Source organism: Hakea prostrata, chromosome 3 (genome assembly GCF_041222555.1).
Source record: "Hakea prostrata isolate BN-2017 chromosome 3, UWA_Hpros_2, whole genome shotgun sequence".
Lineage (NCBI taxonomy): Eukaryota > Viridiplantae > Streptophyta > Magnoliopsida > Proteales > Proteaceae > Hakea > Hakea prostrata.
The window spans coordinates 12,664,562-12,688,078 of NC_142602.1; the positions used below are offsets into that span (position 1 = coordinate 12,664,562).

Consider the following 23,517-nt stretch of genomic DNA (forward strand, 5'->3'; position numbering starts at 1 on the left):
TCCAATCTAAAGGTGAGATTTGACAAGAGCATAAGAATCTCCTTTTTTTTTTTTTTTTTTTTTTTTTTTTGAGGGCAAATAAATATATAAAGACCTTCTGGCTTCTGCCTCCAGTCTGATTTTTCTGGCGGTGTGCAATAGTGTAAGCGGTTTACTGGGTCCACGATCATCAACGTGGCTCTAACGGACAGTCTTAGGATCGCTCTGATTGGCATCTTTATTTCCGGTTGGGATTTTTTTCCCTTTAATCTGTAATAATATCTTTTTTTTTATAAATAATCTGTAACATATAACTCCTGCGAAGTGTAAACCCATGAGAGATGTGCTTCAACGTGACAAAATTTTTTATTTTCTATAAATAAATAAGATTTTGCTAAAATAGCCACTTAAGGTTTAGTAGAATAGTAGATAACTTCACTTCTTAGTGGAAAGGTTGTGTACTCAACCTTTAGTAGTATTAATACGTCATCTCGATTTTTCTTATATATAAAAAAACGCATTTATCAAAAAAAAAAATGAAGGGAGAGCATGGCTGTTCACCCTATACCAAACTTGAACTTGAGTAGAAGCATCTTAGGACATGAGCCAATTTCTGTGAACTAGTTGTGCTAGGGCCATTTGAATAAAATCATACAACTCAATCTCATGACATCAACTATTTGAATCTCAAGAAGTGTGGCACTTATGTTTATGCAAGACCAATTAGAACTCAAGCAAATACATCTTAGTGGCAAAGTGGTCATACTAATGTGAGACCCATTATTCCACTATCGTCATCGTCATTCCCCCACCTCCCAGGCCTGTGTTTGAAAAATTCAATGGTTTGAGAACCAACCTATGCTATTATTAAGAAGTTTGCGCAATCAAAGTGGTATCACGTAGGTTATGTGGAAGTTTATGGGCATTGGTAAGAACTGAGAGAGTGAACACAGAACTTCGGATTTGGATAGCGAAAGAAAGCATAGGGAATAGCTTTAGTAATTGGATTTCTCTCTAGATGGTCTTCAATCAAACCAGTGGCTTGTTCCACCATGGCTTCAAAAATTTGATTCCAATCCCCATTGCAATAAAAAACCCACCAACTTTTTGAGATTATTGGAGTCAGCAACTAAGTATACTAGATCATTAAGGGTTTTAAGAAAGTTAAATTTCAATGACAGGGAAGGAAAGATGACAATCTCCGAAAATAAATGTGTTTTAAGTTATGACGGGTTATTGGAAATGGATCCTGAATAAGTCAAAAATGGGTCTCTCAATTAAGTTTTTTTAGCTTCAAGCTCATAACTTCCTTACTGTATCAATGCCTCTCATCTGATTTTTTACTTCTCACTAAAATTGCTGGCCCAAAAAAATTGGTAACTCAATCTTAGTTTTTTATTTGGTCTCCATGTTTGAGTTTATGGTGGTGCACTGCCTTGCACAAGAGAGTAACAAATGTGGACAATACAAGTTTTTTTTGTTTCTTTTTATTTTTTCCGGTGGTTAAGTCCAAATCGTATTCGGTCTCCAGACTCTCAACAACTCTCAATGGGTTGAGCTGGCCAAGCTATATAAGTATTTAGGAATTTTCTTTTCTTTTTCTCTTCCGGATCGATTCGTTGCGTTCGAGTTTCGAACTCCCACACTCCTAGCGGAGACGGGTTTCCAAACTGAAATTGACCGAGTAAGAACGCAGAACACCCTCACCGATGTGCGTTCACCATGATAGTCCGTAGGTGAAAGTATGCCGCAGAAATTGAGGCATTTCTTCATGGTGTAATTCAATCAAAGGCAGAGATATTCAAGCTAAAAAAATGGAGGACAAGAGCAAAGGAAACGAACGATGGAAGGCATCACTCATAAATATATCGGAGATGGGGGCCAATCTAGATTCGCTGCAGAAGCTCATCATGAAAAAAGCTGTCTACGTTGATGAGGAAACATTCGCCAAGACCTCCGTGAGCTCCGAACAAGCGCGAATTATAAAGGTTTTCGATATTTTCCCCCTTTTTTCACGTTACCGTGTATATCTTTTATTTGCCCCATTATCTTCCCCTGAATTTCCATCTTGTGATTTTTCAATTGATTATATTCGTTTAGTTTCCCTTTTTAGCTGCTCGTCTTTAGAGATTTAACCGGAGATCTAACAGTTGCCCTGATTATTTGCATCGAATCGACTAAATATAAGTGAGGGATATTAAGGTTTCATTACCGGATCGATATGCTTATTTTGACATATTGTTGGTTAATTTCAATTTCATTTAAGATACCCTTCCATGTATAAGGAGGAGAAGAAGAGATACATCAAGGTCTGTCTCCATTCTCTAACAAACATGGTTAACATTCAAACATGTTTTTCAGTTATTACATCTATTGTTTCATTTAGGCACCTATTAGGCCAGACAACCCAACCCTCTACAGAACTTTTACAAAATAGAACAATTAGTTTACAACTATTTAAAATCCCAACATCCCATGAATTGGAACTGTAGATAATTGCGTAATCAAATGCTACAAAGCCTTAGGGATATTTCTTTTGCATTTTTTCAGAATTGGCTATATTTCCAGGGTAGTAGTGACGGATTAATGGCAGCTGATTGGTGGTAGACATTCAGCTGAAGTATTCACCTTTTCCATTCATTGACTATAGAACTTATTATGCTTTTCTAACTAATCAATGTAGCACTTCTATTCGGTACCACAGAGCCGCTTTATATTTGAAGGATAATCTTTTCGCATGCAGGCACTTGACCAAAGGATTGAGACATTAGAGAGGGAGCTTGATGCTGCAATTACGGCTGCAGCTCATGCTCGTGCAGAGAAACGGCAGGCCGAGGTTGCCCAACGAGCATCTGAGTTGCATGCACAAGAGGTTACTAGAGAGCTTGAAAACACTACCAGTATGTGTTTCTCAGCTATATTTACTTTTTGTCTTATAGAACTTATGAATCTTGCCTAGCATCAGGGTTCAGAACCCACAATTCTCGGCAAGGGCACTTTATCACTAATAGTGTTGAGAGTTCTAAGTATATTCTAAAACTTCAAAGCTGCACCTAAGCTGTCACATCCCAGAGATATAACATTTTACTTGTTCCAATTGATGATCATGGGAATACCAGTGTATTTTTAGTATTTATGTTAAATCTACCTCTTGATCTATGAAATTTTTGTGTTTTCAAGTGTTACATTTTTAAGTGCATAAATTAATCACTTCTTTTCGTGTGCATTATGAAGAACATTGCTGTTAGGAAAGCCTCACGACAGATTATTTTGTGCCTTAGGTGTGGTGTGAGGTGTCCATTTGGTTAAAAGAATATGTAAAAGCCTCATCAGCATTGTATTATAGTAAGTAGACTGAAATACATGAAATATCTGTATATGTAAGACCAACGATGTAGCCGGAAACTGGTATCTGTATACCCACCTTAACCTACCCTGTTTTAAAGGTTAAGGTTGAGCATAGAAATCTATGAAAGAACTGGAAGTTTAAGGGTAAATGGCTTTTATCTACCTAGCTAAACAGGGAGGGTACGGGAGAAGAGGTCTTATCCTACCAGTTTAACCATCTAAATAGAATCAATTAGATAATGTTACCATAAATAGAGAAATAACAGAAAAGTAAATGCCATTCATAGTGCACAAGGCTCTGTGCTCAGCAGGGTCCTGGGAGGTGCAAATATAAAGCCAAGTCCATATGCCCGTTATCTGATGACTCAGAAGCCACTAAAACTCAGTGGAATTTTAAATGACAGCTATAAGACGAACAATGATGGATGAGATTGAATGTTGTGGCCGTTAATAAATAACATATGTATAAAATCAGTGAAGCTCAAGGAGGGCATTGAGATGGTTGAGTGGTAAATCAGGGAATGAACATAACAGAGGTAGTTTAGGTGTAACATTGACACATGTTAAATTGAGAGTGGTAGTTTGAGGCGGGAAAGTTTCCATGCTTCCTCAAACTTAACCCCTATTTACTCATATTCGCCTGCTCAAAGGTGAACCTCTGATTCTCCCCATAAATTTGAACTCGTACCTCTTCTTCTCCCCTACCATTTTTAAATGACAATATTACCCTTCATTTTTACCAATTCTCTTAGTTGTTTTCATTTATATTTATTTTTCTCACAATTTTTTTTATTGCTTCTCTTTTTTCTTTCCTTTTAATTTCAGTGGTTCAACGTCAACTGCCTTCTCCGTTGCAGTTGAACCTCACCCTACTTGCCCTTCCTGAAAAGCCTTGTACCCACAACGCTCAGCTGTTGCTTTTTATCGAAATTTTTGCAACAACAGCCCTTGCCTGAATCCCAACCTGTAAGACCCATCTGCTTTACCCACAAAAGCACCCCACCTTGCCTATGAAATTACTGTTCCTGGACTTGATAGCCTTTGAGTAGTGCCACTTGGAATGTTAACAGAAAGCAACATTTTGAACATCTTCTGCAGTGACTTGACCATGGATTAAAGGAACTAGAAGAGAAGGATGGCCCTTCTTTTTCAATATTCGGGAAACAGGATTCAGGGTGTCTGAAATCCTGGTGATAGAACAACCTACATGATGGAGAAGATGAAATTTGAGATAGTATAGTGAACCTGCTTGGGTTCATGAGAGAATTGTCAAGTCACTGTTGCCTAGTGTCTACAAAGTGGGTAGTATTTCACACTGATCTAACGGGGCTGAGCTCCCTCATACCCTCTTCAGATATATTGGAGTTGAGTTCCTTTTAATCTGGATGACATTTTTGGGTGGTTGTTGGCCTTGAAATCTGACAATTCTTGGCGAACATTTTCTGGAGAAATCTTCCTAATGGAGAGTAAAATCAGTTGATTATTTAGAACAGAACTTACCGGATTAAAAAAAGAAGAAAACCAAAGCTGTTGGTTCTTATATAAGATGAGAGAACGTGCTTCCGAGAAAGGGAGAGAAAGTGATAAAAGCAATGGGGCTGTAAAAAATAGGAAGGCTGGTTATTTCTGCAAAATTTTCCGATTTCATAGAAAAAATGGTGGGGAGAGAAGTGGACACTATAATTCAATTCTACCCGTTTGGTCAAAAAATGTGGTGAGATTGCAGGGTCACCGGGAAGAGGAGGAGAGAACTTTATTGCTCAAAAGCTCCTCCAATTCCATCAGAAGTTTCTTTCTAATCAATCAATTGAATGGAAAAATAAACAAACAGTTACCCTTCTTTTGTAGGAATTTACAAGTGAAATTTTTTAAACAAAAACATGGCAGATCATATATATAGGGTTAAGATTGAGGGTAAAAAGGGCATAGGATGCTTGGGGGGCGGGGGGTTGGGGGGTGCGGTGGTACCATGGACGTCAAGGGGGGGGGTTTTTTGTTTTTTAGGTCCGGCCCCCCTTGATGGTCCTATTTTGTGCTTTTAGAATAGTAGTTATGAAAAATTATGATAATGAATTTCACGGGGTAAAGTGGCCGTGGAGATATGGTTGTTAGAATTTCTGTTAACCTTGTCCATCTTTTTTTTTTTTTTTTTTTTTTTCCAGGGGGGGTTTTTCTGTTTCGGGGGGTTTCATGGTGAATTTGAGAGACCCAAGTTGGGTGAAACATGGGGGGGAGAGAGAGTTTTTTATTTAGTATGATTATTATTTTTATTTTTATTTTTATTTATATATATATATATATATATATATATATATATATATATATATATATATATTTTGTAATTTTCTACCCACAGTAAGTAAGGGAAAAAAATGGAGGCGGGGGTGGTTGTTGGTTTCTGTTTTGTTCCTTGGTGAAACATTTGTATCCTCCAAATAAAAGCAGCTTTTACTAAATTCTTTTACTGCTGCAGATGTATTCAAGGTACATACAGATGAGTTGCGTGCAAAGCAAGGAGAGATCTCTAGGAAAGATGAAGAGATTAGCGTTTTGGAGTCTATAATCAAGACGTTAGCTGTGAAGAAAGATTGATCCACTACAAATGGGTGAAGACCCATGTTGTGAATGTGCTTTCCTGTAATATTGTAGACGCAGCTTTCTGGTTTTTCCGTAGCATTCTTTGTATAACCCATTCAAAGAATCATAAGACAGAAGTAGACATGCTTGCAGCTTGCTAAATGAATCACTGGTTTTCAGCTCTTTCCAAGGTATGTTTCTGTTGCTGTGTAATTTTCAATACATAAACTAATCAGGTCCATCTGTACACAGTAGAAAAAGTATATGTACATCTTTCCTTTTAAATTCATGTCAGAAACAATCTTTGCTAATCCAGAAAGCACAAGCTTTGCAGACAGAAAGAAGAGAAAAAGAATGAAGAAAAACAGAGGAATGTTGCTCTGATTTTCAATAACAAATATTGCCTTGAAAAACTTATCAGGTATGACACTCATGCATGCCTCATTGAGTGGAACATTCTAGCATCAATCAGAATTACTGAAATGCCCTTTGAAATATGGGTTATGACTGTGTTTGGTTGGAAGGTACTTTGACATGAGGTTGATGAAGTTGATTCAAATTCCATACTAACCTAACATGGAATAGAAAAAAGTCTATTTGAAGGACAAAAATTCAGTGATATAATAATTTCAAAGATGGTTCATTAGGTTGGCTTCACTAGCAAAGTGTAGGGTTCCAGCAAGTCTTGGTTTAGATTTACCAATCTTTGACTCAAAGTTTATTCCCATTGGTCCTCTTTTGCAAGGAACTATTCTCTCTTGTAGGAATTTGTTTTATTTAATCAAAATTATTGAGAAATTATACTTTTTTTACTATGATATTAATATTGTGGTCAAAGAAGGCAGTTATAAACTTATAATATCATCAGTAGGAGAGGAAACCAGCATTATTAGTCAAATGAAACAAATGTTTTTTTTTTTTTTTTGGCATCCAATCCTAAGTTTGTCTTTAAAATATCACATCGCTTTCAACTGACTTTGACCAATTTCTTAGATGAGATGGAAGATTTATATTGATGCAATATTTTTCGCATAATTTGCGAAAATTGCAAAATGCATGTTTACCAGAAATCACAAGTGAAATCACCTTTACATTATAAATCTCAATAAATTACATTAAATTCTGTTACATTTTATAGGATAATCATCACATGACCTTACAATCATCTTATTAAAATAATAATAATAATAATAAAACATGTTGCTTTTATAGTATATGTTTATCCATGTCTTATCACTGCCAGCAATTTACATCTTCTTTTACCCTGCTTGCGTTGTTCTCATGATCATTGGTGTCTGTTTTCAATCTTGTCCTCTTTATATGACGATTGTAATTAAACTAGTTTTTATCTGATAGTTGAACGAACAAGACAAAGGGAAACACAGGCTTTTGAATTGACCGCAAGTGTGCCAAAGGATTACCATGATGACCATTTTTTTTTTTTTTTAAGTTATCAATTATCAACATTTTATGATTACAATTAAGGTTTGAAAAATTGCTTTGTGTTGTCGTGTTAGTGACTGGTGACACCACCGACATGGCGGCATATCGCGATATGTCAGGCAACATTTGGAGGGGTGTCGATTAAAATTGACCCCTACTTTTGAGGGGTATTTAAGGTCATTTTATTTTAAATTTTGCTATATAGCCTAACTTGATGTCAATAAACTCACTATGAATGTTATTTTGACCTAAAAATTCACCTAAACTAATGTTCCTAATTGACACTTGCCTAGTTATATATGGGCGAAATAGGAAGTCTAGAAAACTTGCGGATTGTGTGAAGTTTTGCTTGATTGACATAAACAATGTAATAGTTGGCAATAACAAAGCAAGATGTATTTGTAAACGTAAAAAATCAAAGCAAAATAGGGTTAAAATGCAAGAAACAAGAGAGATAAACGACATTGACGACATTTGATGACATTACCCGCAATATATCGTCGACTTTGTGTCGGAGGGGTTATCCTGTCACACCACTCTAACATAGCAATTTATCGTCGACACTTGGGACTATGGTTACAATGAACCATTCTTAAAGAATTATGGTTTTTCAAATTCATATATATTTAAAATAAAATAAAAAAGTAATAAAAAAAAAAAAAAAAAAGAAAAGATTTCTTAGTTTCAGTTGTACGAGTCTATGACGACACTAGCCACGACCACTGATGTGACCAAAGCTTGTTTACGGTGCACACGCAAAGCGCAGTGCTTGGAAGGTGATTGTTTGCCGCCAGTCTCTGTTTTGAACTGGTCACCCGCGAGAGGTGATGTTTGGATGACTTCATTTCATAATATTTTTTTCTCCTCAGATTTCAAAACATGTAAGGGTGTATAAATCTACCTCATTCTCTGCAACTTTCGTGACTCTGAAATCTCTCTTTCTTTTTCTTCAATTCTTTTGCATTAGAAATATGGGCAATAAATTCGTCTGTTTCTCCCACAAGAGAGTCGACGATCAGAAAGAATCTACAAATCCGGAAAATCCGACTTTCGCAGCAGCAAGCTCAAAAAATCATAGAAGCAACAGAGTTCGATATTCAAGGAGAGGAAAACGTGAAGATCCTGACCTAACTCCAGAAGAACAATCAATCGCCGCGGCTGTCCTCTTTCGTCAACATCAAAAGAATGATTCCGTTTCATTAAACCGTTCTGTTTCTGTTGGATTTCCTTCCGCCAGATTGCCTTCCAGTGCTAGGCCAAGCTCGGTTTCTGATCGTCTTCTCCAACAACTTGTTCTTCAGGTTTGCATTTTGCTTCATCACTAGGGTTCTTCGTTAATCTTTCTTTTTCGGTTTTAATTTATCAAATACCATATTCAAATCTCATTGCGTTTTGATCAAGAATTACAAATCTTTTAAGAGATTTAGCACTCCATGAAGAAATTAAAAAGAGTTATACACTCATGTATGGTTTTTACCGTCACTATTACGGTCAATTAAGGAGGGCAGTAATAGTACTTTTTTTCAACACATACACAAATTTAGTAATATTTCCAAGGATTAAATTTCTTGTCATGAGTCATGACTAGATGAATTCCACAAATAAAAAACAAACTTTCTTATTAGGTGAGATATCTTCTCCCTTTTATGAAATAAAAAATTTCCTAGATGAATAAGTTCATGTCGAAATTTAACTTATGTGGTATATTTTGCATAAAATTCCACCTAGAAGAGGTTATTTTAGGGTTTTCACATTAATTATATATTAGAGTTGTTAACTTCATTTTTGTAGAAGAATAAGGGTTGTCTAACCAGGGGTGGAGTCAATATTGAACATTGGGGGGCTGAATAATAAGTTTAGATCACCTCTTTGTAGGACAAGCACTAATATCTTTTTACCATATATATTATGTGAGCCAATGTGGGACCCATCTTTTAATTCTTTTATTATATTCGGACGTAGGGTCCATATAAAAATTTTAGGTAAATTAATATGGGGACTAAAATATAGCTAACACAATTATAAGTAAATTATAAAAAAATATTGAAATAAAGCATAGAGGCTAAAATTGTGGGAGAAAAACTTTAAAAACTCATGAAAAAAATGTGGGAGAAATTGTAGGAAAAAAAAGATAGATTTGAAGTCTATTAATTAAATATGGAAAAAACTGTCAATTTTCATAAATTAAGTAAAAAAAACAAAAAACTAATGATTATGATTAGATCTAATAATATTAATGGCTGAAATTCTAAACATCCAACTAATAAAACTTAAATTTTAAATTGCTATTAATAGGAATAGAAAATTTAGGGATTTAAAAATAAAATTAAATGATAACGATTAGATCTCATAAAACGAGATTTAAATTTCTATTAATAGGAATGAAAATTTTAGGAGAAAGTTACTGATTAAAAAAAATCAATGATTATGATTAGATATGATAAAATTAATGGCTAAATTTTAACTATATTTAAATTACTATTAATATAATTGAAATTCTAGAAGAAAGAAAGAACAACGAAATAAAAGAAAATTTTAATTATGCTTTCTGAAAAGAATACCAGAAAAATTTTGAGTGAGAGAGATGAATAATTTTAGAAAAAAGAGACTGAATACATGATAATTGTGGAGAAGATTTAGGAAGACTCCAGTGTCCACTAACTATGATAATTGTGGAGAAGATTTAGGAAGACTCCACTCGTGTCCACTAACTACTCTAACACAAAACGTGTGAGATAAAAAAGAGAGAGAAAATAGGAAATAAAATAGGAGATTAAGAAATAATAAATAAGAATGAAAATATCAGAGAATAATAGAGAGAAATTCATAGATTGTGAGTTAGTTTTTAATTAAGATTTATTTTTTTATTCCTTAAAACTGAGGGATTAATGGTAATCCTCAAATAACGATTAAGAATGACATCTATACCCATCATTTTTATCTTAAACTTTTATTTTTAATTTTGGGGCCAAATAGTGTTATTTCATGTATGAAGTGAGCTAAATAAGGAGAAAAATATAGAACAAATCTAAATTTTAAAAAAAATCTAGGGGCCATGGCCCCCCGGTCCTAATGTGGCTCCGCCACTTGTCTCATCATCTTTTAGCTTGCATTTGCATCTTTAAAATGATTTTATAAAAAAGAAAAAAATCTTAAAATGGAAAAAGAAAATTTATATAGTATTTTCATTATAATCTATTTCCCTAATACATATTTATGATTATTTCTCTTAAATAATAGGTCGTATAAACATTAGCATAACCGTTATATTTCTTAATTGCATTCTAGTGGTTGTGTATTTTAATTGGTAAACATCCACTTCATAAAATGGGTTCATAATTTTTTATAGTTAGACTACCTTCTAGTGGTTGTGTATTTTAATTATGGTAACTAGTTAGAGAGTGTCATCGAGATATCAGGCAAGCATTCTTTAAAAAACAGAAATCAGGTAAGCATCAAATTTGAAGTCACGCTTAAAATAGAAAAAAGGAATAAATTTGATGTTACACTCAAAAAAGAAAATAGGATTAATACCATTCTGAGGCCCTGCCATCATCTATTCAACGGGTTTATTTTGTTAGTATTCAAATGTGGGTCTTCATTTTAAATATATGATGGATAGCCATGAAGATAGTGTCATATTGCTATCCTCTAACTCGATTCATTTTTAAGTGTTTTTTTTTTGTGAGAAAATAATTTATTGAGATAATGTGGCCGAGCAAAACTTTAAAAACCTTTAAGAGAAACACAACCATTCTGTCGGTTCATCAACCAAGAGGTTTTCCTTGTTAGAAAATCCACAGTGACATTGGAATTTCTAGGAATATTGGAGGGTTTAAACTCAGCTACTTTGAAGCTAAATACTGAATGTCATCAATAATGGGCTAAACCTTGTAGTTTGATCGAGCTTTTCCTATGATGATGTTGATAAGCTGTTAGTTGTCCGTTTCCATCTCCTAATGCTCAAAACCTACACCGATTGCATATAATAACCCAACTCTAAAAGCATATGCTTCTTCTCCTAGAATCAAGTTGGGCACAAAGGGGATGAAGGCAGCAAGCATAGGTTTACCTAAGTGATCTCGAACTATCACTCGAGCACCTCCTTTTCTTTTTGCCTCAGCGAAGCATCCACATCACTTTAAGGAAGGGTGGGGTTGGAGGAGTCAAATGTTGATTTTCCTCAACTTGTAATTTTCCTTGGTATAGGTCGACTTCCATTTCAGCATAAGTATCTATTTTTCAGAATTCTTGATGAACTATCAAGGCATTCTCAATAATATTTTGTGGAGTCCATATTGTCTTCCCATGTACCTCGTCATTTCTTACATTTTATAAATTCAATGCCATGAATGAACACAAACTTCACATTTTCTTGGCTTCAATCCTATCCAGAATATCAAAATGTTTTCAAGAAAATATGCAATAGCCAAAGAAACACAATTACTTTGATTTATTTTAAAGTTGAGAATTACTTCTTACATCAATTAGATTTGTTTTTCCAAATCATATGTGGCACTTCAGAATTTTTTTGCATCACAATTTAGGTGTGACTTGTATTTATCCAACATGTAGGGCATGTAGATCCCATGTTTCCTATTATTTATTGCGTTAGGAATCCCATGATTGCTTATTCACATGCAGTGTTAGTTTAATAGAATTATTCGCAAAAAAACAAGATTTTTTTTGTTTGGTAAAACAACCAAACAAAAAAGCTAACATAAGAAAAAGCAAAAAAGTGAATCCCATGACTTCAACAAAAATTGTACATCCTATTAGTAAAAGGTTCTAGCTCATGAAATGTTGAATTTTGATTTTAAAATCAAAATTTAATATATAATTAATTGATTTTATTTTTTTATGTGAAACTGAGATTTTTATGCATACTTCATATATATTATTAAAATATAAAATAAAATTTTGAAATTGTCTATATTAAAATGTCAATTGCGTATTGAAATTGTTTAATCATACCAAATTGTATTGTTTAAAATAGCACTATTCAAAATTTGGTACAGTTCTGGTTTCAAGTAGTCATACCGTCTTTATTGACCGAAACCTCATCAAATTATACCATACCAAATTAAAGGATATAAATGTAATTTTACAATTAAATTACTTTACATTTACTTTATTTAAATCTTTTTTTTCGCACCAATTTAATACCGAAACCGATTTAGCAAACACCAAAATCATATAGTGCTGTGTAAATTTGATACGATTCTGATTTTCAGTATTCAAAGTTGATACTGTATCGAAACCATACCGATTGACACCTTTGTATACATGTTTTAGTAGTTGTAACTTGTAATAGACTAGTGACTCGTTCAATCTGATCCAATATTTTGAAGACCCGTTTCTCCCCATCGATCGTGATGCCTATCGTGTGGTTGAAGACATTAGGCAGCTGCTCTTTCTTGAACCGTATTGGTCGGTTCGTTATGTCTCTAGGTGGGCTAATTGTGTAGTCGATTTTCTTCCCATCGATCGTGATACCTATCGTGTGGTTGAGGACATTAGGCAGCTGCTCTTCTTGAACCGTCTTGGTCGATTCGTTATGTCTCTAGGTGGGCTAATTGTGTAGTCGATTCTCTAGCTTGGAGGGCCCAATGGCAAGTTGGACTGATTGGCCTAGTTCCACTCCTTGGCTTCTTGAAGCTTGTAATCGAGATGTCTTGGCATTTTCTTGCCCTTCTGCTAATTAAACTTCCTTTTACCAAAAAAAAAAAAAAACTTGTAATAGACTAAGGGGTTGTATGGTAACGATTTTGGCACACTTAAGTAGCCAATAAAAGTTTATTATTATGGGTGGATATATAAAAAGATCATTAGTATTTTTATTCAAAGTTAAGGACAAAATAGTCCAATCAGTTGATGATGGTTACAGCGCAACTGTCAGTTAACTTCCTACTTTTAAGTCTATGTATATACATAGATTGATATAACCAACGTGTGACGGGACTGACGGCAAGTCTTCAGGCTTTGGGCTAGCAATTGTTTTGACTTTCGATTTGGAGTCGGTCACCGTCTTGGCGATCACGTAATATAGGACTATAGTGGCAACACCATTGTTTCATATTCTTCAAGAATTGGGGTTCGCATTGCACCCAATCTCCATTCTTCATTCTCCACTTGCTTGCTCGTTCTCTTTTCTAACAACTCAAGAGTCCACTTCCATGTCTCATTTCTTTAAAATAATCGATTTAGAAACCTGAGAATTCCAGTTTCATTGGTGGGTCCTTTATTAATTTATTTAAATTGTTCTTCTCTGCAACTTTTGTGCCTACAAGTCCTTTCCTCCTCTCCAGTTTTCATGCATAAGAAATGGGTAATCAATTAGCTTGTTTCTCCGACAAGGAAGTTCACAAGGAATTGAGAGATTACTCCAGTGGTAATCCAACAGTTGCAGAAATTTCCGGTAGCAGATGGAACATGTTTCGATCTTCCAGGAGAGAAAAGCGTGAAGATTCTCTAACCCAAGAACAAGCTCTCGCTGCTGCTGCGCTCCTCTTTCATCAGCGTCAACAGAATGGTACACTTCCATTCGACCGTTCCTCCTCTCTTAGATGTCCTGTTCCGGGGTCAAAGAAGCAGTCTTTGCCCAGGAGTTCGAGTTCCAGAGCGCGTTCTCTCACTGACCCTCTTATTCAACCCAATCAGCTTGTTTGCCAGGTTTGGATTTTGTTACAATTTAGTTCATCACTTTCCGTCGGGCTCTCAGCTGTGGACTTGTTGATTTCGTAACTTTTACGGTTAATGAGGCAACTACATCTACTTTGCTGTTTCTTCTGATTTAATTGATTTTCACTTTCTTTATTAAGCAGATAAATTCCTTTTCTTGTTAATATTAGCAATCCCATTCGGAGACTATTTCGATAAACCTTAAATCTACGGTTTCATATTTCTGTTTTCATTGTCCTTTTAGTACATGCAGCCATGAGATTCTTCTTTATTGGATGAATGAAGTAAACATAAAAATGGGGACTCCTTGATTACCGAATTCGTTTCCATTTCGTTTGGGTTGTTATGGTAAATCGAATTTGATTCTGAAAAAAAGTTACAAACTTACACCCTTGTCTGCTAGATGATTGCGTGTCTCTGTGCTTGTTAACCACAATCCCACCAGCGATCTCTCCAAATTTCCCCAGAACATGATTCAGTCAAAAAAATGTTATGGACCTCGATTTCTATTTACGAAGCTCTTCTCTCTCTCTCTCTCATGATTTGCACCAGCGGGAATGTGGGATCACTTTTGAGTTCTAAAAAATTCACTATCCCTACTTGTTCACTGTGATCCCTGTTGGGAACACAATGAATCCAGAAGCTCAACCTTTGGGGGTCCAATCATGTGGTGGACGACGGAGGTGTTACAGTTGTGAGGTCGATACCTATAGCCCTTGGGCATTATATATTGGCCTTGGGGAAAATAGTCTCAACCATGATTGCCTGTCTAATCTGGTGCTCTTCTCTGCCAGGTTTCTACAGAAATATAATGCTGGTTCTGATTTATCTTCTGCGGTTGATCAACTGGGATAATTTTAGAGATTCCTGGTCTAACTTGTTAACTTTGCATTTTGGATATTGTCTTACTCTTCTACATAAACTTGCCATGTATACTAACTGTGACCTACCTTATCATCATACTGGGCATGCATTTCTTTTTTTATCAGCATTTATTCTGTTGCCTTGTTTGGTACAACCAAGTATTGGCATTTTATGAACATTCAAATTTTCTCAGGGTTTGCTCCATTTGCAATTATTGACTGTCATCTTTTTTAACTCACAGGATCTGAAGCTAGATGATCTGGAAACAAAACATTTTGTCCTTGTCCACGGAGGTGGATTTGGTGCTTGGTGTTGGTATAAAAGCATTGCACTCTTGGAAGAAAGTGGATTCAAAGTTGATGCAGTAGATTTAAGTGGTTCAGGAATTCATTCATCTGATACTAACAGCATAACAAGTCTTTCCCAATATGTACAGCCACTTACTAGTTTCCTAGAAAAGCTAGAAGATGGAGAGAAGGTTGGTTGAGTTTCATTCTGTTCACGCTATCTTGCCACATGCAAAGTTTCTTTACCATAATAAAAATGGTCATGACTAATGCCTAATTATTTATTTAATTCCTTAGTAGATGTTATGTAGTATTATATGCATCAAATTAAAAGAATTTGTCCTCAGAATTGTACTCTTTCTTAATCAAGTAATTTATTCTTCATTTATTCTAGGTCCTATTTTATAAGGTCATATTCTTGGGGGGAGATTGCAGTTTTGTAAATTTAATTTTCTTTCTGTGCGTCCTGAGTGAGTTACAAAATGGAACTCCTAAGTCCTAACCAATAGTTATTTGGCCCATTAGGGGACATGGAAAAAATTTGGGATCATGGTTTTTGCAACTTGAACTACCTGTAGTTCCATCCCTTCTCTCTTCTTTTATCTGAGAATGAGATGATGATGCTTAACCTATCAACTCTTAGCCAGGGGTATCATGAATTAGGCCTTCATGTGCAGGCTTCATTTGTCTGATGGCAACCATATAGATCATTTTCCTGATAGAGGGGGAAAAGGAAGAGGGAAGCTGGCATTGAAGCTTAGTTCTGTGAACTAATCTAGTTTAGCTGATTCAGCTAATTGTCATGACTTATGAGTAATACAACTTCTACAGATCCTGATTGGGCTGCCTGGTGTAACTTCCATGTGTTATCCAGGATATATGCCTCTTTCTTTTTGGGTGCGTGTAGATGAGTTGCATCTGTGTGTTTGTGCAAATCAGTTGCACTATAGTTTGTAAAGAATAATTGTTGGTCTTAATATCCTATTTTTATGTTTAATGCAAGTTTTTATTTATTCATTTTTGACTTCTTGAAGTCAGACTTGCCTGATAGTCAGTGGTCTTTAGTTGAGTTTTTATATTTGATGAAATATTAGAAGAAGCTGCTACTCTCTCTTGGGCCTGCTGGCTCTGATTGGTTGGTTCTTCTAAAAATTGGTGCTTCATTAGACCAATTTTGTCTCCATGGGAAGCAAATCAGCAATACAGGTTATATGTTATTAGTGCCAATTCAAATGATCTAGCAATACAGTATGTGGAAAGTGTTTTTGTATGGTTAAATCTCAAGTAATTCAGCATATGGAAAATGTTTTTGTATGGTTAGATTTCAAGTAATTCAGCATATGGAGAATGTTTGTATGGTTAGATCTCAAGGAGTGAAAATACTTAAAAAAAATTTTGGCCTAATATACATGAGAAGTTCTGCTTAAATATTGATAGATTTATATTTGATATATGTTGTCTTTAAACTATGCTGCTAATGTTGTTCCAAGAACTGGTGTGTTACAATTGTATCTTCTGCAAAATATCGTGCAAAAACCCACATTTTTTGCATGTAAATTGGAAAAATAGTATGCCATGCATGAGGCGCCCATGATTCTGATATGCTTTAACTTCAGAGGATCAGGGCACTTTTTGACTGGTCCTGCTATAAAGCCTGTATGGGTCGAATATCAGATTGGTTGGGTTTCCTTTTGAAACTACTTGTCTGTAGATTATTCTTTCACTTGTAGATATTCCTATTTATCTATAGGTTTAGTCACATTTTCTCCCCCAATAATGTTTGTGTAGGATGTTTATGATGGTACTTCCCAGTTCTCTATATGAGTGTATGTTATCCAAGATTTTGCTTATGCTAAATGGAGTAGAGCTTGGATGTGGTTAAAATGCCTCAGCAATCTGTTTTAAATATCTTGGTGAATCCACATAGCTTAATTCATTTAAAAAATCGAATTTACAGAAAGAGAAAGATAATGGTTAACATGAGCAACAGGAGTAGATGTCTCCATGGGTTACAGGGATATTTTTTGGTATGCTCTTCTAATACTGAAGCTGAATTTTTTGAATACTAACTGAGCTAAGTTATTCCCAGTTCTCTCTTTATGGACAATTCACAATCTGTTGAACTTTTAAGATGGTGATTTTGCTGGGGAATGTATGTTACATTCAATGGAGTTGTTCTCATCTAATTTACTTCCAAGTTTCTTTAAGGTCGGTTGACAATCTTAACACATATTTGTGTATAAACATATATGCAGGTGATTTTGGTAGGACATGATTTTGGTGGGGCATGTATATCACATGTAATGGAGTTGTTTCCAGAAAAGGTTGCAAAAGCTGTTTTTATTGCAGCAGCAATGTTAACTAGTGGACAGAGTGCTCTTGATATGGTCTCCCAACAGGTTTGCCCTCCATTTCTTTTAGCTTCTTATATTTGATAACAGTTGTTTAATAGCTTTGACTTGAATGTAATTTGAGAATTTTAAGAGTTTCCATCATGTTTATGTTATCTTGATTGATGTTGTTGTACTGCGTTGTCTGTTCAAATTTTCATTTCGGAAGGTGCACATAGCTCACATGAGTTGCTGTCAATTTCTGCCTCTTGGTTGGTACCCAAAATTCACTGTTAGGTAGGGTCCACCCTGTCCTGCTCATGTGTTTGTGGTTGGCCAAATTGAAGCCTTCTATGTTCAGAATCATGTGTGATCAACAGGGGAAAATGAAGCTAATTCTGAAAAGCCTATTGGATTTTGTGTAATATGTGGTGGGCCATTGAATTGAGTTAGGACCTGAAATTTTACAGGTGCCAGATTATCAAATCACCAAATTGATAGACCTTCTGGTTTCCTTGGCACTGCCCAAGAATTGATCAGGCCAAACTTTGCCCATTGTTCCTAATTGCTTCAGTACTAAATGTAGAGAAATGTATGAAACTGTAAGACACAAAAGGCAGCCTACAAACTTAAAATATATAGGGAAAGAAATGAATTGGATCACCATCTTTGCTGTGAACTTTAATTCTGTCTAATTGTTTTACAATATAACTTGCTTATAAATGGTGAAGTTTGATATTGAATCTTTTAAATACTAATTTACTGTTTTATTTGGCCAGAAGTTTCTCACCCTATGAAACTACATAAAGGTTGTGCCACTATTTTACTGTTGTTATTTCTTTTCAAACTGGTTTTTGGGTGGGGGGTGGAAGGATGTTTGCTTGTGCATATGAGCTTCGGCTTCAGATCCTTGCTCAATTGTGTCATTGTCATTCCTGGAAAATAGATTTCGAAACTATCAGATTTCCACAGCTGTGGACCCCAGGTGTATTCCATCAGAACCAGTTTGGAAAGCCTCCAACCAAGTCTCAAGGAGACTTTCATCTGGTGGTGTTATGATGAGAGCTACCCTAGTGGGAGATAATTGCTTGTTCATTTTGATGTCTGCAATTGCTTTTAGTTGGGAATTGTACTTCCAACCCTTTGACTGGAGAATGTGATTCTTATGAGACCAGTATGGCTTCTATTGGTTCCCAGAAGACTAGCAATGACCCCATCTACCTTGTGGACATCCAATGGCTTTTTAATTTAAAAAATTGTTCTGCCCACCACCTTAGACCTTGAATATAATAACAATAGGTTCAGTTTCTTTAAGGATATCTGATGTGGGTTCCATTTAACTTGTCTTTAATCACCTTTGAACACTGTCTGGGTGTGGTTGCTTAAAGGAGCCTAGTCTTTTGACAGGTTTCCTGATCAATTTTCAAGCAAGTGGGTCTCTGAAAATTTGAGAGCTCTAATCCCCCCACCCCACCCCAAAAGAAAAATAGTTGACATATATGTAATTCATAGCAGAAATTGACGTTCAATACCTTTTTCTCCTACTCCCAGGCCCTAGAAAGATAACTAAATGATAGTTAATGTCAACATTAGTATTGAACTCTTTTTAACTTTTTTTGGGTCACTTTTAGACCTTAGAAAAATATTAGTCTTGCTAGAATGAAGAGGAAATAAAAGAGTCGGTGTACTTTAAGCTCTGTATGGTAACGTTCAGGAAAACATTTGTGGTGCTTTTTCAGTTTGGAACAAAAACAAGCCAAATTGTGTTTGGGTGTTCCGGTTAGTTTTTCTGTTTTTTGGGCATGATCCAGCTGTGTAGCACACTTTTAAGCTTCATTGTTGGAACACCAAATTAGTGTTTCTTCAATGAGAAAAATTGTCACCCCACTGCCCCCCCCCACCCCCCAAAAAAGTGGTGGTATAAGGCATAGGTTATAAGGGCAAAAGTTCATTGGCATATAAAGTATGACATAACCCTAAAAAAGGGTTTGTGTTTTGGTGTTATACAACTCTTTTTCAAAGTGTTACCATACAAAATCTAGGACCCAGAAACATGCAAAAACACAGGAAAAATAGAAATGTGTACCCAACCTACAAACATGGGGGAAAAAGAAAAAAGAAAAGAAAAAAGGAACAGTATTGTTACCAACCAGTGTAGATGTCTGTATTTGACACCTCCAGAATCTAACTGTAGGTTTCTTTTAATTTGTGGAACAACTGCCCTTAAAGAAGTAAAGAAGCTCGTGACATGATCTGCCTTTTCAGCTTGAATAGGCCTTGGATACAGTTTGGCACTTGGCATACCATTGCTCATTTTAATGAGCTAAGGCTCTTTTTGGAATCAATTATCATTGTCAATTATGAGAAATTTTCATTATTTTAAATTGTTTGGCATCTATTCTGAATTTATTTTTATTTAAAATAATGGAAAAACCTCAAAATCCATATGAACTTTTGTCCATTATGGATTGTGATGTTTCATTATCTTCATTTGTGGTTTCTAAGTTCTATAGTAGTGAGGGTAAAAGTCATACACATTCTTTTATATCAACATCTTTTCTTTCTTTTCTCCTTGTTTCTATCTTTTTACAATTTTTATCTTGCCCAACTTTTTTCCATTTCATAATTTTTTTTATAAAATTCACCAACCATTTTCTTCTTGCCAATAATGAATTCTTGTCTTTTTATTTTATAGGCTTGGTGGTTGTCCGGCCTGAAACATTTTTTGGGGGTTTTTTTTTTTTTTTTTTCCCCCTTTTCTTGCTTCCCCTTAATACTGTTAGATGAAAAGCTGAAACCCTGGTCCCTAGTTTGTAACTGTTATTCTACCTGAGCTGTATGAGGCATTAAAAAACCTAAATAATGCTGGGGGCAAAACTGTAACTTAATTTGCTTGGAAGTGAAAGTCTCACTGTTCATTTTCTCGTAAACTTTGAATTGTTCAGTATCAATTTCTTTCTCCATCTAATGGTGTTGTGTTAAAAATATATTTGTACTCTGTTGCCACTGAAACTGAACTGCTACAGACAGATTCAAAGGATTTGATGCGATCTGCCCAAATATTTATATATGCAAATGGGACTGACTGCCCTCCAACTGCTATTGATCTTGATAAAGCATTATTGAAGGACTTGCTATTTAATCATAGCCCTGCTAAGGTATGCTTTTTTATTGATCTGCCTTTACATTATATTTTTTCTTTGAACTTCAAAAAATTCACAAGATGTATTTCTGCATAGCCACTTGCCCATTCAAACCCAAAATAGACGTTGGTTACAAAATCTAAGGAGAAATATTGCTTGCTTGAATTTTCAATGTTTTCATGATCTACTTGTGAGAAAGGATATGCATGTATTAGGCCTTCTATCTAGTATGGCCTAAAGTAAAGCTGATTGAAATGCAAGGATCCATGTAGCCAACCCCATTTAGCTGGGACATGGCTTCTTGTTGATGTGTTTGTGAGCATCCTTTTGATGTAAGACAATAGTAAAAATTGTTGATTGCCAGACAGCCACGAGGCATTTGGTTTTGCCTCTTCAAAATATTGAAATGTTGGTTTCTGCTGAATTCTCATTATTAAAAAACTCTTCCTACCATGGAATATGTCAACAAATTTCAAATAATCTGTAGAGGGGATGAGACAAGATGTTATCCAAGCTAAGGTGCCTATGTTTTCTTTAATGAGGAAATCCTGGAAAAGAAAATTAATTTTGGGTTTGGGAAAAGAAATAAGGCTACCTGATCCTGATGTCACAGTTGTCGAATGACTATGGTGATGTATCATTTTTCAGTTGAGTTTGGATTTAATTAACTCCTTTTGTTTCTGATGCAGGATGTTGCTTTGGCATCAGTTTCCATGAGGCCAATTCCTTTTGCGCTTGTTCTGCAGAAGCTCTCCCTTTCTGATGTCAACTATGGCTCTATCAGACGGTTCTATATAGAGACTACTGAAGATAATGCAATTCCACTTTCTCTCCAACAGAGCATGATAAATGCAAACCCCCCAGAAAAAGTCTTTCTGCTAAAAGGTGCTGACCACTCACCTTTCTTTTCAAAGCCTCAAGCCTTACATAAGTTATTGGTTGAGATCTCAAAGATTCCTTCAACCAAAGTCTAGTGGTTCAAGTGGGCGAATTTTTTTGGTCACTCTGCCTCAGCCCCATTGCCAACACAATTGGCACTCTGCGTGTTTACTTGAGGCACGATGGATACGTATATGGTTGCACCACTGTATGTAGAATATTCATGTGTCACACACACCTGCTGTTGCATATTTACAGCAGAGTCTTTCTTAAAGTTGAGCATGCAGGAGTGGCCAGTCATTTGTGAGCTATATATGTATTGCCCACCAATTTTTTGTATTTTACACTGGAAGGCAATTAAAGGTAATTTATCACCACTATCTTTATATCCAAGTAACTTCCTTTCTTTTCTTTATGTCTGTTTTGAGGTGAAATATGCAGTCGGGTGGTTCTGTTGGATTTGTAGTTCTGTGGGAATTGGAATCTATGGTTATGTACTCAAGTTGTCAGGTTTGAAGTTCAAAGTTAGCCATTATCCTGCTTAGAGGTTAGTTAGATTTAACCCCCAGAAGAAAAGAGTTGGGTTTGGGTTGAGCCTGGAAAAGTTGATCATCCAGGGTACTCTTTTTTCCTTTCTTTACAGTGGAACTAATGTTATCTTTCCTAGCTTCTGTAACTAATCTTCTAGCTATCAAGACAGAATAACCATATCCTTGAGCTTGAGTGTTTTGTTCAGATTTAGGTAATGAGAAGAGATTAAATAGTTAGATTCCTCCCATCTCCTGAAACATTTCCAATGCCACCCACCCACTTTGGTTGCCAGAACCAATGAAACAGCTCTGCTTGATCGAGTAAAACCTCTATTCACTGGAGTCCTTCTCCCAACTCCCATTGATCAGTTCAGAATCCTAATGGCAACTGAGCTTATGTGGGGACGTAGAAGCGGTTACATTGCGCCCCTCGCTACCTAGTGTTTGGACTTCCGAATTCTGCCCGTTAGTGTATCCCTACCGGAGACCTAGTATAGTCCACAAAAGACGATAGTGATCTCTGCCCAAATCAAGGAACACACAATTGCCCATACGAGACACAGAGACGCATAGATAATTCAAACCTAGGACATGGGGCTACCAAAAGAGTGAACTTGAGACCACTAGATCACCAACTTTTCACATTGATAAAATCTGTTATCATTTATGGCAATTAGCATCTATTAAACCTTCCTTTAAAAAACTCCCTGTGGTCCAACTAAGCTTACCTTATATATGATTCTCAACTACTTGTGTCGCTCGACATGGCTATTAAATTGTTGATTCGAATTCGAATGGGGACCTCACACCTAAATATTGAACAATACTCAGTTTTAAAATCATATCATCACCTAAGTAGTGTTTTTTTTCCTTCTTTTTCTGGTAATCACTTAAATAGTGTTTGGATTAATACCTGATTATCTAGTTTGAAATATTTGATAGACAATATTGAAAATGAAGAGATTCAAATTCACGACGAATCAACTTGAATGTTGATGGAAGAGACTTTCGTTTTGATGAACCAATCCAATTGGTTAATGTATCACATTCAATTCATTTTCAATCTATTCTATAGTGACTTATATCAAGAGACGTGTTGAAAAAGTAGTCATCATTTCATTTGATTATAAAGAAGAAAAAGGCAGAGCACCCAATTCTTTGATAAGATTTGTTATTAAGTGAAAGAAATTATTCTCATAAATACTTCAAATATATTTATTTTTAGTAGCGATAACGCTTCAACTGTTGTCCACCCAACGTGATCACTATTTTCCCAGCCACGCATCTACAGCATCATTCATTCCTAACACCTCTTTTTTGTTTTTTTGGAAAAGAATTTCTGATTTTAAATCACCAAACAGTCCCTTAATTAAGAATCTAACCTTAACCGCCTAACCCATCACATCATGCAAGCGAGTAGTGAAAGACACAACTCTAGCTCCCGCCTTGTTTCACT

The 23,517-nt window shown here is 35.5% G+C and overlaps 2 protein-coding genes across 3 annotated transcripts; both read left to right on the forward strand.

The window, feature by feature from the left end:
• Positions 1-1,513: 1,513 nt before the first annotated feature.
• On the forward strand, positions 1,514-6,193 carry LOC149020843 (uncharacterized). Its single transcript, XM_089149060.1, has 3 exons — positions 1,514-1,967; positions 2,723-2,879; positions 5,801-6,193. The coding sequence occupies exons 1-3, from the start codon at positions 1,794-1,796 to the stop codon at positions 5,917-5,919; spliced, it is 450 nt and encodes a 149-aa protein (XP_089005186.1). The 5' UTR covers positions 1,514-1,793; the 3' UTR covers positions 5,920-6,193.
• A 2,023-nt stretch (positions 6,194-8,216) lies between these two features.
• LOC149020844 (putative methylesterase 11, chloroplastic) lies at positions 8,217-22,855 on the forward strand. Of its 2 annotated transcripts, none has more exons than XM_089149062.1 (5): positions 8,217-8,648; positions 15,134-15,370; positions 17,435-17,578; positions 20,536-20,667; positions 21,342-22,855. In XM_089149062.1, the coding sequence occupies exons 1-5, from the start codon at positions 8,319-8,321 to the stop codon at positions 21,624-21,626; spliced, it is 1,128 nt and encodes a 375-aa protein (XP_089005188.1). In that variant the 5' UTR covers positions 8,217-8,318; the 3' UTR covers positions 21,627-22,855. The 2 variants fall into 2 exon arrangements, with proteins under 2 accessions (XP_089005188.1, XP_089005187.1); XM_089149061.1 differs by lacking the exon at positions 8,217-8,648 and adding an exon at positions 13,283-14,019.
• Positions 22,856-23,517: the final 662 nt, after the last annotated feature.